This window comes from Talpa occidentalis, unplaced genomic scaffold (genome assembly GCF_014898055.3).
Source record: "Talpa occidentalis isolate TD23 unplaced genomic scaffold, MPIMG_talOcc4v2.1 talOcc4.7, whole genome shotgun sequence".
In the NCBI taxonomy this organism is placed as follows: Eukaryota; Metazoa; Chordata; class Mammalia; order Eulipotyphla; family Talpidae; genus Talpa; species Talpa occidentalis.
The window spans coordinates 78,696,276-78,713,492 of record NW_023605083.1 but is presented as its reverse complement, the minus strand read 5'-3'; the positions used below and the strand labels follow the sequence as shown (position 1 = coordinate 78,713,492).

Genomic DNA, 17,217 nt, shown 5'->3' with positions numbered 1-17,217 from the left:
GTGGCACTTGTGAATTTAGAGATTCAAGGAGAGTGATTATATATCTCTTGTAAATTGCAAGGATCTATCCCAGGTATAGCTAATTATGGACTGTTTGACATGGCATTGAAATGCAGATTAAAAGCTTACAGAAACCTCATAGTAGAAGTGTAATTCTAACCTGTGTCTGTCCTGAATGGTCTCTATCAAGTCAATAGTTCTTTTTAATATTCTAATTAGATTTTTATCTTGATCTTTCTCAGATACTGGTATCTTGGGCCTCTAAAAACCAAAGCAGCTCACTTTTTCAGCACTCTTAAGGTAAATACAATGTACAATGTAGAAATTTGCTCAATCTTATTTTGCTTTTACTTGCTGATATGTGTATTTGGATTTTTATTTTTGTAATTCCTTGCTACAGGTGTATGTGATTAGCTTCAGTACTAAAATGGGGCAAATTTATTTATATAAATGTAGAAATCATGCATGCTGTTTTGATAAACAGACACCTTCATCTGCCAACTCATTCTCCATTCCAAACCCATTTTCTCTTTAATATTCCACTTTCATTCACTGCCTCTTTTCAGACACACCTTGAACAGAATGACCTCCATATCATCAATTATTTGTAAATGTGTCTACATTAGCATCTGGAAATGAAGATTTGCATCTGAATATACCAAATCATACAGGCACAGGTATCCTGTAGCAGGTTTCAAACTGTGCTAGCCAAATATGGGTAGCAGTTAGTCTCCTCCTTGGCACAGACAGAGAATGTTTCCATCCTCAGAGGAAGTCCCATCAGAGGGTGCTGCCGTAGACCATACCCTGAGACGTGGTGGCACTGAGAAAAGCTGAACGATGTATATTAGTGACAATACTAATAGAAAAGTCATCCTTCTGTGTGGACTAGATGCCATCGTCATCTTTTCTGTAAAAGCACAGTTTGGCCAGTTTGAAAGTTGGCAGATGAAATTTGAATGTAGTGAAAAAAGTTACTATTTAAATTATCGGGTGTTTTTCTAATTATAAAATCGACATATGTCCTTTGGAAAACATAGTTCCCTTCTTCCTCTAAATAAAACTCCAGTTGGATTAAAGAATTAAATCTAAAAAATAAACCACTGATGTGCTAGAGGTAGTCAGTAGACGTGATTATTAAAATCAACTTGGGAAGGGCAAAGTCCTTTCTAAACTGATACAAACTTTATTAGTAAAATACGTTATTGCTATTGTTCCAAGGAATGATTTCATTGGCAGAGTAATGAGTGAGTGCATTTAGGAAGAAATGCTTACTTTAATTTGTGGAATCTGAAGAAAATAAGCTGTCCCCAGTGTTTCTTCAGCAATTACTGAATATCCCTAGTGTGGCAGCTGGCTGTATGCCTGGAATCAAAGTCAAATGAGACAGATGTCCTGCCCTCAAGGAGTGCTCATGCACGGGGGTTGGGGGCGGTGGGGAGATACCAGTGAATCTGCAAGAGCTATAAGAAGACTGGAGAGTCCAGCCTGGGGCAGGCGTTTCTGGCTGACTGTCAATTTTGAAATAGGCAGGACTGGATGGAGGGAATTCCAGTGGCGGGCGGGGGGGGGGGGGGGCAGGATGTGTGAAGTCACAGAGGGGGGACATGGGCAGTAACTGTGGCCAATACTGAAGACTGGCAGGAGGCTTGAGGTTAGAGAGGACAGATTATATGGCAGATCTGACTTTCTTCATGAAAGCACTTCGTCAGGGCAATGATATGAACAGATTGGCATTTTAGGGAAATTGTCGGGCAAAGACATCAGATAGAAGGTTGTTAGAGTAACCTGGTGAGAAGTGATGAGGTGTACACTCAATAACAGTGAGTATTGACAGGGATGGATTAAAGAGATGTTGAGGTAGAACCCTCAGAAGTTGGAAGGAGAGTATAGGATTCCCAGATTGCTGGTTTGAAGGATTAGAGTTGGGTAACTACAGTCTTTTATTAATGTTGATAATATTAGAGTAAAATCAAATTTGTGACTACAGATAAAAATTTCAGTTGGGCACATACTGAGTTTAATACACCTTTGGGACAGACAGGTGGAGCTACAACTGCGACTTAGGTCTGGAATTGAGCAGAGAGATAGTTAAATGTCTTAAGCGTCCGCATGGCATTAAAACTATGGGTTTGATGAAGTTACCAGTGAGAACAGGTAGCCAGGGCTAGCCCTAAGGAACGTAAACAGTTCGAGTCAGAGAAGACACTGAGAACAGCTGAGAAAATCTAGGAGACTCTGAGCAAAAAATGGAAGCAAATTCCGAAAAGGAAAGATTTCAAGCAGTATCAGAGCGCGAAGACAGAAAGCAGCATCCATTGAATTTGGCAACCTCTGAAGGTTTGCCAGCCTCCTGGGGGAGGGACCGAAGCTGCATTGAAGAAAGCCAAAGAATAAATGGGAGCGCGATGGCGACAGCGAGGGGAAACCACGCTGTCACGGAAGCGTCACCTTGAAGGAAGGAGATGGAACTGGGGGGGGAAGGTAGTGAGGGAGGCGCGTCTGCGGAGTGTCTTGTTTTTCTCGTTGGAGGGACAGTCATGTCTTTATGCGAAGCAGAAGGATTAAAAAGGATGGGAGAGGCGAAAGGAGACAGCATGGGCAGAGGGCACGGGGGAGCTTGGAGCGGGGGAAGGGACACCTGTTTCCTTGAGTCGGGAGAGCAGTAAAGGAGAGGTGCAGATGAAAACCAGTGTGAGACTTCAGGAGGTTCTTCAGTCTGTCCTGATACTCGGTGAGGTGTCGGAAGCAAGGTGGCCAGTTAGAAGTGAGGCGATGAGGGCCCGGGGGGTTGAAGAGAGATGAAAGGAGGGAGGTTTAAGGGGTCTCAAGTAGCACCGATACCAAGAATTGGCTGGGACACTGACACGCTCCTTTGGGGGATCTTTTCTCCTGTATCAATACTCCACGGGAGTAAGAAGTACAGAAACCCAGTGACAAGGTTGACCTGGATTTGGGGTGCTCCAGGGGACAATGATGGAAGGGTGAAGACACAGGAAGGCTAAGAATAATGAAGAGAGATTTAAAGTTTTTGAGTTGATTGGGCACTTGGGTGGTCAGGGACGGGAATTCCCAGTGTGATGAGAACTTGGTGTGGTTGGGATTTCCCAGCATACTGCCCCTCTCTTCCTCTTCCGAGTTTGAGCCAAGTTATAAAAATAAATAGGACCCAGACAGATGGAGATCAGAACATGAGCTTTGTAAATGGCAGCGGGAGGGAGGGACGCAGCTTAGATATGGAGTCACAGGCCGATTTTCTAGCACTCCGGATTGAATTACCCACTGACACGGCTCCTTCGGGGCAGCCGCAGCGGATGTGCAAGGCCCTGACAGGCACTTTCTGAGAGAGGGCGGTGAGAGCCAGAGCGGGGCAGGGGCTCCCCAGTGGTCTTTCTGCGCTTGGGGAGGAGTGAGGGAGCAAGAGGGTGGCGTCTTACTCATGTGTGATAGCTGTTGCTCGCGTGACCGTTGTCACTCTTGTAGCTCACGCCATGGAAACTCCAGCAGACTGGCTCATCCCAAGAGAACCAGAAGAGTAGGAGAGTGGAGGGTGTGGCTGGAGAGGAGCATGCCGAGGTTTTAGACTTGCCAGCTGAGTAGTTCTGGGTAACAGTAAGGACCAGGATGTGGCCACGGAAGCGGGCAGCCATGGTGGTTTGGAGGTGATGCCAAGGGCTGAGGCAAGGCGTTGATTGAATTATTCCTGTGAAGTTGATGTGACTCGACAGGACACTGGACTTGGGTGTCAGGAAGTAGATGGAGACGGAGAGAGTGAGAATGTGAACTTTGAGGCAGGACTAAGAGCTTAGGGCTGCAAAGCTGGGCCAAACCATTTTGGCCTCTGCCCCCCTGTGAGTCCAGAGGGAAGCAGGTATTTAATGCCGTTTTATCAATTCCATTTTTGTGTCATCGGCTGCAAACAAGAGATACTTGGATCGTGAAATGAGTCCACTTTGTGTCCTTTCTGTCCTATGTTAGGGAGACCGTTGGGCACTGTAATCCCTAAGGTCATGGTTTGCTAGAGAGGCAAGAAAGGCGGAGTTGAGTTGTCTGTGCTCCAAATTAGACATAATTCCATCCAGTGAGGAGAGGTTCCTGGTGGCTTTCTAGCATATATAGGTGGAATACTAAATTTGGCAGAGAGGAACTTCCAGAGTCTGGGATTATGTGTGCATGACCAGTTTTCTCTTGTCTTACTGAAAGGAGTGGCCTCAGACACATCAGGCCTGTATTTCGTACACGGGACCTACGGAGAGACCCCCCAGTGGAACGGCGGAGACTTCCCCAAGGCCCTCCCTGTACAGGAGGATACTGCGCAGGCTTGCGTCCTACTGGGCCCAGCCGCAAGACGGTGAGCAGTGGAGACCAGAGACCGCCCCACACATGAGCCTTAATAGAGCAGGGGCAGCCTCAAGGACCACAGAATTCAGTCCCTGTGCCCCTCAGAGCATGGCCAGACCAGCACGGGGTCCCAGGGGAGGAGGCAGCCTATATGGCTTGTGACAAAGGGCTCTTGTTTTGTGTCACGGACCTTCCTGTGACTGTGGTGCCTTGGTAGCTGTCCCGGGCAGTGAGCTTCTGTTTCAAGCCTGGCTCTTTATGTTTACTTGAGGAGTATGAAGTAAAGCTAAGGTGGCCAAGTCTCCGGACGAGCTTAGGGGCTGCGCTGAGCAGCTGGAGGCTACCGTGGTAGAGTGAGGTGTTGCTGGACGAGACTGACCTGCATCTCATTCACACAGCCCTCTCCCAGAAGGTGAGGCCGGAGGACTGGAAGGAAATGCAACTGTCCACCATCGAACTGTCCATCACCACACGCAACAGCCATCTTGACCTTACGGTAAGCGAGCGTTCTCATAGGAAAAGCGTTGGGTATCTGGGGAAAGTGATGTGGTCTACACACTTTTCTCCTAATTCAGTATTTTGTTTTCACCCAGTGGGGTTAGAGAGGAAAGGGGGGTGCAGTGTGCCCTTGAGGGATGAGAGCAATGAGAAGAGACAGTGGCCTGCGGGCAGCAGGGCCTGGTCTGGGTGCTGTGGAATAGCCGCACACACTCTGCCCTCAAAACTAAGGGCAAAAGAGCTTTAGAAACAGGCACAGGAGGAAGAAATTGTGGAACCTTTACTTGAGTAAATATCCATTATTTTTGTGACTGTGTTTAACATGTCAAACATTTCCTGCCCAGGAGAAACATGTATCTACTTCTACATTTTGGTATCTATATTTACAATTTTTTTGGCTCTGGGCTATTGACGTGCCCTGTCCACTACCATAGCCACTAGCTACACCTGGCCATTTCGGTTTAATTAGAATGATGTTAAAAACTCATTTCTTCAGTCACAGGGGCCACATCTCAAGGGCTCGGTAGCCAGGTGGCTGGTGGCCGCGGTGTTGGCACCGTGTGTGCCGCAGGCTCTGCTGTAGCTGCTGCTCTAGACGACCCCAAAAACCCAGCAGAACTGGGCTGGTGGTACACTGGTCGCCCCCTGCTTCCATGTGGCCCACATGCCAAGAAGTAATTTCCCCCTTTTAAATGATTGGAAGAAAATCAAAAGTAAAATAGCTTGTCATCCTTGACATTCAAGTGTCAGTATCCATAAACACAGCGTCATGGGAGCAAAGCCACTGCCTGTGCCGTGTCCAGGCCGCAGTGCAGGGTGGGGAGCTTGCAACAGACCATGTGGCCTGAAAGCCCAAACAGTTACTGACAGAGAAAAAACCGTGTAAATGAGAATGCCATAGGAAGGTTATCCTTAACGGGACTAATTGCTACGTTCAGTTTTCATGCACATACAAGTACTCTGTTCATAATGGATCTGAGTCTGCAAATTGGCACATGCAGCTGAATGTATGCGTGTGGTGAGATGCGTGTGGAGAGAGGCTTGATTCCAGTATTAATATTCAGAGTGATTTCTCATTAATGCATGTCCATTGCAAACCATTTGGATAGCATAGCTCCCTTCTGTTTAATTCCAGTTGGATTAAAGAGTTAAATGTAAATACATGAAACCATTAAAGCGTTGGAGTGAAAGCTGATTAGCAGTATAAACTTGGATGGGACAGGCCTTTCTTAGCCTGGCAGCTGAGGCGAAAGTCATGTTGATATTTTTGTGTACTTATGCAAATTTTTAATGACAAATTGGGGGACATACTAGGTGACAGACCAGAAGTTAATAGCCTTCCTTTGTAAGAAACTCTTAGGGTAAATCAGTAAGAAATGAGCAAAGGAGTAATACACAACAGGAAAATGGTAGGACTAGGAAATCACAAAGGAAATAAACATGAAAAATAAGATAGATGTTTGCTGAGTATTGGCTGCATGCTGGGCCCTGTCCTAAGGATTTTCCAGAATCTCACCTCTTGTTTTCATCCTACCTACATTATGAGGTTGATAGAACTTTTGTCTGCATTTTATAGGTTAGGAAACAAAAGCTTTCAGCATCAAAGAAATACAAATTAAAGTAGTAACTACCACACTGTCATATATTAAAAAGTGTGCTTGTGGTCGCTGTTTCTCTGATGGGAATATAAATCTGAGCACCCTTTCTCAATGGTGTCTTCGCATTATGTGTGAAGCTTCTAGAATATGAGCCTACTCTTGGTCCTGTTTGGTATGTTTCTGGGAATTTATCTTAAAGAAATCAGATGAATACGTAATGTAGGCAGTCCCTTACTTTCTAACATAATGGATTCTGAAAACACTGGTGAAAGTGAATATATTAAGGTTTAAAAAAAATACTGTTCCAGAGGAATTTAAAAAAGATAAGATTTCTAATTATACATTTTCTTTATACCCAATAGCTGATAGTAGGTATTTCCAGTATTTTATGTTCTTTAACCTTGTGCTTTTCTCTGATGATTGCAAACCAATGAATGGGTTGAATTCAGTGAGTAGGTGATTGCAGTTCAAGATTAGCCACATTCACAATGCCGAGTGCTGTTTATCTTTGTGACAATTATGAAAGGAGGTGACACTGCTGCTTATCGCTCGTCTCAGCACATTCATTTGCTTTTCTCCACACCTCTTTATAAAAATAAAAGCAAATGCAGTACAATATTCAAAGACAATGAAGCTACCATGCAGTAGCTCAAAATGTTCATTTTTCATTAAAAAAAAAAAAAGTATATTCACAATCTAAGAGGCTTTTGGGGTGTGGACTCTATGAAAATTAGCATCTCCTGTACAGCTGTGTTCCCTGTCTAATAACAAAAAACATGAAACAAACTGATGAGGCGACTGATTAAATACACCTTATATGTGAATTTAAAATCTCTCGGTATTTACTGACCTAGAAAAATGTTCCTATATTGTTAAAGGAAAGACTAGGTTAAAATGACATGTATCAGCTGGTTCCATTTTTATTTTAAAGATAAATACTCCCACCTACAATTGAATTTTGTGAATGATGGAGGCAAGGCTCCAGCTTTATACTCTTTCCAAATAGAAAGCAGTTGTCCAAGCACCTTTTACTAAAATGTCCACCCCATCCCCGATCTGCAGTAAGAGCCGTGTCACGTGTCCAGTGTCTGTGCGCGCGGAAGTGTGTCTACGGCTGTTTCTGTTGGCTACACTAGTACTATGCCTGTCTCAACAGTGTTTTATAATAAGTCCCTGTTTTTCTTCTTTGCATTTCTTGGTTATTCTTCCTCTTTCACTGTAAGCATTAGAATGTTTATTGAGCTCCACATAAATATGTTATAATATTGATCAAGATTACATTGACCTTGTTGATCAATTTGAAGAAAAATGACATTTCTACAACATCGGCTATTACATCAATGTGTCATAGCTCTTCATTTATTGAGGTCTTAAATGTCTTTTAATGAATTTTTATAATTTTCTCTGTCACATTCTGTTTCTTGCTGGCTACCTTAATTTTTTATGCTGTTGTAAACAGTATCTTGAAATTTCTTTTTTTTAAATATTGATTTAGCAGATGGGCATGTAACTGACTTTATGTTAATGGTGAATTAGCAACCTAACTAAATTCTTACTAATTTTATCTGTGGATTTGATTTTTCTATAGATGTAGTCTTATCAGCTACAAATAGTGCAAGTTTTGTTTTTTTTCCCTTTCAAATACTCAGCTTCTACTCTTTCATCTTAACCATGTTCGCTAGGACGGCAGCACAGTGCTGAGTGGTAGTGGATATAGGTGGTGTCATCGTCTTATTTAGAGGTTTTGTGTGCTAGTCCCTGACAGTGAGTCAAAAAGGAGTGGTGTGAAAATGTGTAGGACCAAAGTCTGTGGTTGCAGCCATTGCCGTGTAGCTCAGTCCTTCCAGTGCTTTCTGTGGTTGGGAATGGAATGTGTTTAAAATAAAACATCACTTTGACATAAATGGATAGCTGCTCTTCAGCTCTGGTTACATACCAAATTTGCATGCAGAGCATTTAAGGAAACACAACTGCCTGGGCTCTGCATGCCAAGAAGTCGACCCAGGAGGTGTGTTGTGACACTGCTGAATGTGAAGCTGGAGACTTGCTGGGGTAGGGGGGCCTGGAAGCCTGGGGGAAAGGGGCGTCTCAGAGCAATGGAGCTGAATGTTGTGTGTAGCTTATACCTCAACAAAGGTCTTAAACTGTAAAAGCAGAAACAAAAGGGCCGAAAATGACCAGGATTATCACTGGTAGCCAAGTGCACTGCATAACATAGCTTCCAAGTATGGGCTCCAGGGCCCGAGGGGGACGACAGACACCTCAGCCCAAATCTAGCGCCTTAACCTTAGTCTTCCCAACCCTTTCAGAGCAAAGAAGACTTCATGAACATCTGCGTGGAGCCAGACACCGTCAGCAAAGGAGACTTTATAACTCTCGGGTGAGTGGGCTGGGGTTTGTAGGAAATGACTCTCGCCCTTTCTCTTCTCACACTTGACTTCCGAGCACCCTGTGAGGTCAGTCCCGCCTCCTTTGGCCTTCCTGTTGGTGTCACGGAGACCAGAGTGTGGAGAGCAGGGTCTGCCTTTCCGTGCGATGAAAGCATTCAGCACAGCATGCTGCAAGGATTTTGGCTTCAGGGTCAAAATTCTGGATGCAAATCTTGATCCTGTCACTTACTGACCTCACAACTTGGACAAATTCTTTAACTGTCATTTCTGAAGCCTTTTCGTTGTGTATAGAACGGCATAGTCTGTATCACGATTGCTTTTGAGTTTGAAATGAGGTCGTATGGGGAAAGTCTTTGTATAATGTGAGGCCCTCCACAGTATGTGCTCACGTCAGTCCACCTTGTCCAGTTCCCAAGGCGTCCATTAAAAGCCTGAAACGTTATTGAAAACCTTGGACGTTTTCCAAGCCCCTTTCGATGCGCAAGCATCCTTCCAAGCCCTGATTGGCTAAGCCTTACCTTGCCAGAGTTTGATTGGTTCAGAAGGCTCGCAATCCTCTGCTGGCCTCAAAGCCTGAGCGGCATGTTGCCATGTCAACCGGCAGCCTGGGCACGTGTGCTTTGTCCGCAGCGCCCTCTGGCGCCCAGTGAGAGCTCCGGCCTCTCTGCTGCGGCCCCTGGTCTCCGTGGCAGCTGCAGCGCCTGCACCCGCGCCGCAGCATAATGTCCTTCCTTAGCTTGTGTGATTCTCGCCTTTGGTACAGCCAGATCCTTCAGATGCAGAGTAGGGGACTCTTTGGCCTTTTATATACAGGCTCTATCTGTAGTCGAAGGCAGGAGGGAAAAGCCACGCCCTTCAGCTCGTGTACGCTGGGAAGTACACAGTGTTGTGGGCCCGGGCCAGCTAAATTTGAATCTCATTCATAATGTGGACATCCACAAGAAACTCAGTCATACTGCTGAAGTTGGGGGATCACGGTGTCCTTGCCAGCGGCGGTGCTTCCTCTCCGTCCTGCAGGAAGGAACTCTAGAAAAAGTGGCTCCCTGCGGGTGTCTGTACAGACCCGGTGGAGCTGCCCTAGAAAGGCTGGTGAGCTTCATCTACTAAAGAATTACTGTTGTCAAGTAATGATAAAGGAATTAATTCATTTAGTCCTGCACCAGCCGTGACTCGAGCTATAATGGGTGTCTTTGCATGGGGTGGGGGGTATTGCTAGTTTGTATTTAAAGAATAATCTTTTAAAGAAACTCTAGGTAAGTCTGTCACATTTGCCTATATATTTAGAAAATCCTATAGTTTTCATCCATTTAGTCAAAGCATGTCTCCAAGTAATAGTCACTCCACAGCAACTCCATTACAAAAGTTCACTGTGTCTCCTAGGGAATTTCATTTCATTCTAATGTTTAAATTTGGATATTGAACAACCCAAGGACTAGGTACCTATGGAACTATTTACAGCGAAAAATTCAGAGACAGTCACCCAGTCGTCACTGCCTGTCCACTTCTGCACAGCAAGTAAACCATCTGGGACACACCACAGTGCCTCAGAATCACGGTGGGGAAGTAACTCATAGCACCCCACGGTGCTCGCCTAGTCAGTCTCGTCAAAAATGGGGAACCTGCTGCTGCTCCAGCCTGATGCGGCCGTCAGCGCTGGTTTCCAAACCTGCCTTTCCCTTGTGCCCACAGAAGTAAGAAGGTGAGAGACCCGGAGCTGCATGCCGCGGGCACCGAGTGTCTCCACGCCAGCCGGTGCGCCCTGCTAATTCCCGAGGTGAGCCGCGCGGCCCCTTCCCGGCCTTTCCCCCGCCTTGCCCCTCCTCTCGCTAGTGACAGACCCTCGTTCAGGCACTGAGGAGGTGCCAAGCGCTGTGCCAGGTCCTGGCTTAGAGGGAGACATGGAAAGATGACAGGTTCCCTTCTCAGAAGACGGCCGGGGCATCTTCAGGTTTCGTTCGCATTTGAACTTTCATTCCCCCTCGTGCATTTTTGAGATCATGTTGGTTACAGCACTGAGACTTGGGGGTGCAGCATCACGCCTCTGCAGGTGCGTGTCACACCACCAAAGCAGCCGCCGTCCCTCCCCTCTGGGACTCCGTCCTGCAGTCAGATTGCTGTGGCTGGTGTCCTTTTAGTTTTGCTGGTTTTTGGTTTCTTTATATTCCAGTACGAGGGACGCCATCTGGCACTTGCCTCTCCTCCTGACTTAGTTTGCATGGCATAATCCCCTCCACGTTGTAATTGGCACGACTTCATCTACTTTTTAATAGCCGCGTCTTGGCCCGCTGTGTACATAAACCACACCACGCCCTCGTGGGCTCCGTCCCATCCCGGGCACATGCGCTGTGGCTTTGCTCGGCCAGGGAAGCAGTGTTGCTCCGGGCCGGGAGTGCTGGTCCTCCTTCAGACCCCCGGGGTTGCCTCTCGGGCAAGTCCTAAAGAGCGGGGTTGCTGGAGCCTGTGGGAGATCTCTTTGTAATATTTTGAGGAACCGCCACGCTGTTTTCCAAAAGAGCTGGGCTTGCCTACATCCCCCCAACAGTGTAAGAGCACCCCTTTCTCTCACGCTGTGGGGCGGGAGCTCCTTGTGGCTTTGATTTGTGGTTACCTGCTTGATGACGTGCCTGCTGGCCGCCTGCCTCCCGCGGGTGTCTGTTCAGCGCTCCTGGCTCCTGCCGTTTTCGGGCGGGGTGGTTGCTCCCCGGTAGCCGTTGGAGGTGGGAGGTCTCCTCTCGTCGCCGTGCAGGAGCTTCTTAGTTCGAGGAAGTCCCGCTTGTTTACTTCCGTTTCCCTTTGGCAAATGTTCACAGTGAATGCTGCCTTCAGAGTTTTATGAAGGCATTTTCAGGAGGGCGCTAATTTTTCTGTATTACAAGATGCCAAGCTGAACACAGCAACCCGTCTAAGTGGGGAGGGAGTACCCAGGGCCTCTGAAGCCCGGTGGCTGTTGCACGCCTGTGTCCAGCAGGAACTGCAGGTGTGACAGACGCGGTCCCCACGCAGGCCCGCAGTGTCGTGCTGATGGCCGTGAGGATACGTGCACAAAGCGGCCTGTGTGACCCTTGGCTTTTGTTCACTTGAGCAAGAGTAGGACTGCGAAGGCCATGTGACACTGTGTGTGCCTTCCCGGGCACCGGCAGGACCCATGTCTTTTAACTAGTTGAAAGTGATCACCTTGCTGCTCAAGTGCCAGAAAAACATGAAAACCTGTGCACGGATGGTCGATCCGGGACATCCACACAGCGGCGCGTCCACCCCAGCAGGGACGTGTGTGTTGGGAAGACCATCCGGGCAGGCCGGGAGCGCGGGCAGCGGTTTGAGCCCCTCTCCTCCGCAGGGGACCGAGGGCTCCTTCAGCATCGACAGCGAGGAGTACGAAGCAATGCCGGTGGAGGTGCAGCTGCTCCCCCGGAAGCTGCAGTTCTTCTGTGACCCAAGGAAGAGAGAGCAGATGCTGCAGAGTCCAGCCCAGTGAGCGGGTGCAGTGAGAAGTGGGCGCCCTTTACGCGCCAGTGGGACCACAAGGGGACCAGGCCGCCCCTGCCACTCACGGTGGGTCCATCTGCCCCTCCACTCTCAGCTGTTGCCATGCGCTTCCGTGCTGCGGCAGCTGCTCCCTCCTCCACGCTGACTTCCTCAGGCTGGTTCCAGGAGTTCTCCCTCAGGGGATGGAAAAGGGCCAGGCCTTATTGCCTGGGAGCAGGCCTCACAGCAGCACTTCTCCTGCTTGTTCTGGTCTCTGGCGATCCTAGGGCATGCAGGGAAGGGCTGCCTACCCTCCTATCTGGGTGCTGCTGCCTCCTGAGCTCTGACTCTGTTCCCCTTCTGTCCTCCGTCCAAACCGTAAGTGCGATGTTTTCCCCCTCAGCTGCAGCTGAAACCTGTATGAAAATCCATGCTTCCTAAATGTTGGTTTGCATGAGAACTACTTGGGGTGGGTGCATGTTAAACTGAATCGCTTGGGGCCCAACCCTAACAGCTCAATCCAGGGCTGGAGCCCAGGAAGCTGCATTTTAAAAAACAGAGCAGCCTGCCCTCCCCCCAAGATCCTCCACCTTACCTGGCCACACAGCAAAGCCGCAGTCCACACAGCTCTGCCCAGGGGCTGTCCTGGAAAAATCATGTGCCCCGCCCACTTGTAAGCCGCATCTAAAATTCTCGAAGGGAAGTAAGAGTTGCCAAAGTATGTATTTTCTGGTGTCATGTAAATATTGGTATTTTAAAATAAAACTGTTAACATCACTCCCTTAAACATATTCAGTGTAATTTAAATACATAACAATTTGATGCTCATCATCCATTTACAAAAATAAATTAGCCGTTGAAAAGTTTAAATTGAGTATTTCCAGACCACTTTCAGCAGAGAATGTGGTCCTGCTGTGATCTATTTTTATCACTCAGCCGGTCTTCCAACAAAAAATATAAATGGAAATGTTCTTTATAACACTTTCTGAACTGAGTTAATTATTGAACTATAATTAACACGTCCTTTACAGCTGAGATGGGACAGAAAGAACCGTGGTCACTGTCGCCCGCACCTTGTGGTCCTTCGGCGCGGCCCAGAAACTGGCCTGCAGCTGTCAGCTCGGCTTCACCAGAGCTTCCGCTCCTGGTCGGAAGCAGAGAACTTGAAACTACCTGATGTGTTAGTTTCTGTAGACGTTGTCCTTGTTTGGGGCCCTGTGCGTCTCACCCACTAGCAGGCGGGGCCAGCACAGGCTCACTCAGCAGATGGGGCCCAGGCACCCCCAGGGGCGACAGGACGGGAAGGCAGCGGCACAGGCCAGGCGGGGTCAGCAAGAGCCAGGCTTACCTGTTCAGCGCTGAGTTCGTCCAGCTGTGCTGGGCGCGTCTGGGGCCACCTGTCATTTTTTGGTGACTGTAAGGATCGCCCACGAGAAGAGGCTAAGGTATAAGGAAATGAAGTTTCCACGTGAGCCCAGAGTCCGGTATCTCGGCTCTGTAGTAACACGTCCTGGGCCGGCACAGAATCTGGTTCCTTCCCTGGTAACGCTCCATGCGTGGTGGTTCATTGAGTGATTCTCAGTCACTTTTCAATGTCAGTATGCCCCGGGTCAACTATTTTCCTGCGAGAAAGCGCTTTCATTATTACTTACTCTTTCCGGGGTCCTTCCACAGGATGTCCATAAAAAGGACGTTTCACTGTGCAACATGGACGGCCCGAGTCACCCCCTTCTGTTTAGTATGAACCTTTTGTCAAACTAATTTCACCCAAAAGCCAGGAATATACATAAAGACACACCGTGGCTGTCGGTCCATCGCCCCAAGTCTGACCTGCAGGCCTGGCTGTGAGCCCTGCTCACCGGTGCTCCCCACACGCGGCTGCCCCCGCTCTCATGCCGCCGCGAGCAAGCGGGCTCTGCAACGTGGTCGCGCAGCTTGGAAAGCGGGACCTGGCTTTGGACACAGAGCTACTGATGTACAGCTTTATCCTCAGGGCTGCCTAAAAATAACTCCCCAAGAGGTTAAAAATGAAATGAAATGTAAGCAAGTGTACACACATCTACATACGTCTCGGCTGTACACAGGCCGTTTTCCAGTTACCCTTGACCACAGCAGGCCCCGTGACCCCAGGGCTTCGTTCCCTTGGGCGCCCTCGGCGCTGTCACGGAGCACCGTCCTGCTGTCCGGCAGGCACGCTTGTTCCGACTTTGGTTTCCGTTACCTGGAGAATCCAGATGGGGCCCAGCTCTCCGCGTCCCACTCCACGCGGCAGCCAGGGCAGCCTCGGCCCGCTGCCTTCCGACCGCAGTGCTGAGCCCGGGTGAAGCACCGCAGCACACGCATTCGTGTTAAAATTCCATTTTAATTGTAAAAACCATTTTCTGTAAATATATCAACCTCTGCGCACACCGCTTGGTTCAGATACACAGATACGAAACACAGGTGTCGTCGTGCCACAAAGTCAATTCGAGAAACACTGACTCAGCTTCAGGGCCAGCCACGGATGCCTTTGGCCTCAGAGCACACGGCTACCTCGCAGTAGGATTCGGGGTATGACTTACAAGCTCTCTGCTTCCATATTATGAGGTAAACCCGTGGAGCCAAAATAGATTCCACTTCTTATTGCTATGACCCTTCTGCTGGGGTATGGATCAAAATGGGGGCTTGGCAGTGAAGGCGACAGGGAGGCTCAGCTGATCCTAACCATTCCCCAAGGCTACAACTATTTCTGAACAGATTTCATTGCCCAGACTTACAAAGTTCAGCCAACACACCCAGGGTACGGGAGGTTACTTTTGTGTCTCTCCCCACCCTAAGTCGCCTGCTCTGTGCAGAAACCTGGGATCCGGCCCCTTCAGCATCGTTTGCTCTTCTCTGCCTAATTTGGCTGAAGGACGTTTTCACTTTAAGGTCAATTAAATTTATTAGCAATCCGCTAACTTGGTGACCTGCTGATTGTTCACTTTGCAGCTCATCCTGGCTAACTTACCATGCCCTGCCCCTACCCCACACCCCTCAACCGTCCTTGGAAAGCAAAGCCAATCTGTTATTCGTCTAAAGAGGCAATCTACAGCAAACAGAAGGAATTCACACCTGTCCTCCGGCTATGGTGATTAAATAAATTTTTCTGATTTAATCCTATTTACCTCTAAAAGCCCATACTAGACTGAGCTGCTAGAGTAAACTAATGAGGCAACAGCAGGGCTTTGTTTCTCCATCATTTCTATACAGCACAAGGAATTGCTCATGGGTTTCAACTGCCCTGTACTCTCGCTCCTAAAAGCATTGAAAGTGCCAGTTAGAAAACCACCTCCCGCTCCCCTCCAGGTAGGAGGCCTCACAGCATTATCGCGTGCACCCCTTATGTACCCGAGTTGCACTCACGGTTGTGAGCACCCGCCATCCTACCTCGGACTGTCCAGCGTATCCCAAAGAGCCCTCAGACCTCACAGCGCAGGCTCCTGTCCACGCGCCATTGAAACACCATCTCTGATGGGGTTTCGGCTGCTTCTAAATGACACGACTGCCCGTTTCTTCTACGGTTATAGTTTTGGAATTTCTTTCCACTTCAGCATCTGCATATTCAATTCACCACATAGAAATAGCGATATAAAAATAAACTTCCATTTCTTGTAAGCAGTAACAAGTCACAGCTAGCTTCTCCCACGGCAGTCGCATTCCAGTGGCTCCTGGGAACAGAGGTATATTAGCAATGAAAGTGGAATCGTCAAACTCCACGCCCTGGGAATAAAAGGACGGCTGAACTCCTTGCCTTCCTGCAACGAGGGGACTGAGTGGGTGTTCAGGACCCTCCCTGCGGGCCCTCAGTTGTAGCCGAGTGTGGGGGACAGACAAGAGGCCTGAGCCCATGAGTGAGGAATGAACCCAGAAGGACCTAAAAGCTCCCACGTGACACGCTGGTCCCCAGATTCACCTGCCTGTGTTAGAACCATCGTCACAATAAGGCAATTCATTGTCAAGCTGAACGTGGCCTTTTCATTTTGTTCGCAGGCCCCTCCCCACCTCACCTCTGCCAGGGGGATCTGTTCTGGGAGGTCGAAAGCATCTCAGTCCTTCCCCTGGGCCAAGTAGCTGCGCTAAGTAAAACAATAACAACAAAAACTGGTCCCTGAGGTTGCAGCCTCTTCCTGGAGTTGATGTAGGACCATTGAAAGGTTAATTCATCACTGTCCTTTACAAAAGGCTCCCCAAAGGCCTCTGTTTCAAGGTGAATAATCTCATCTTTTTATTGTGTTGGAAGGGGGCTGGCTCAGGGTGTAGAGAAAACAGCAGGTTCATCCTCACAGCTACCAGGATGAAAAGCAGGACCTCAGCTGTGATTTCCCTTTCCCTTCGCCTTCTAACCACAGTGCCATCCGTGGCTACACGGGGACACGGAGTCTCCATGTGTGGTGGTTAGTCATCTGCACCTTGGGCTACGCTTAATTTCCTTCTGGAATTGCACGTGGAACAAAACCAGGTGAATCACAGCTGCAAGTGCCTGTGCGGAATGATTTCTATCTCGGGGCCCAGGACTTCAGCCTCCTGTCCCAAGCCGAGCGACGACGTGCCTTCTCGCTCGCTGCGATCCGAATGTCCCGAGGGCCCTAAGGCCCAGGCGGACTCTCGTCGGGTGGATCTGCACCAGCCCAGCGAGTGTTTCGTGCTGCACAAAGGCCCACGCTACTTCTGAACAAACCACTTGGCCTGACTTCTTCTCGTGGGAGAGGAGCCCTCGGTTCCGATTCTTGTCCTATGTCCAATAACCCTGGCAGCAAGTTTACTGGGAGCTCATGGCCTCGCTCTCCATTGAGGTTGTGGGTAGCATCCTGAGCTTGCTGATGGATCTAGTTTACCAAGTGCTCAGGCAGTGGCCTCAGAGTCAAAAGTAGGACCCCAAACTTCATACTGCCTTCCCACCTAGG

General features: G+C 48.5%; 1 protein-coding gene across 1 annotated transcript; it reads left to right on the top strand.

Moving 5' to 3' along the window:
* The first annotated feature begins 211 nt into the window (after positions 1–211).
* LOC119230888 (acylglycerol kinase, mitochondrial-like) lies at positions 212–13,276 on the top strand. The gene is made up of 6 exons (XM_037492443.2): positions 212–300; positions 4,204–4,351; positions 4,740–4,837; positions 8,747–8,817; positions 10,517–10,601; positions 12,165–13,276. Exons 3-6 carry the CDS (start codon positions 4,778–4,780, stop codon positions 12,300–12,302), a joined length of 354 nt encoding a protein of 117 aa, XP_037348340.1. The 5' UTR covers positions 212–300; positions 4,204–4,351; positions 4,740–4,777; the 3' UTR covers positions 12,303–13,276.
* The last annotated feature ends 3,941 nt before the right edge of the window (positions 13,277–17,217 follow it).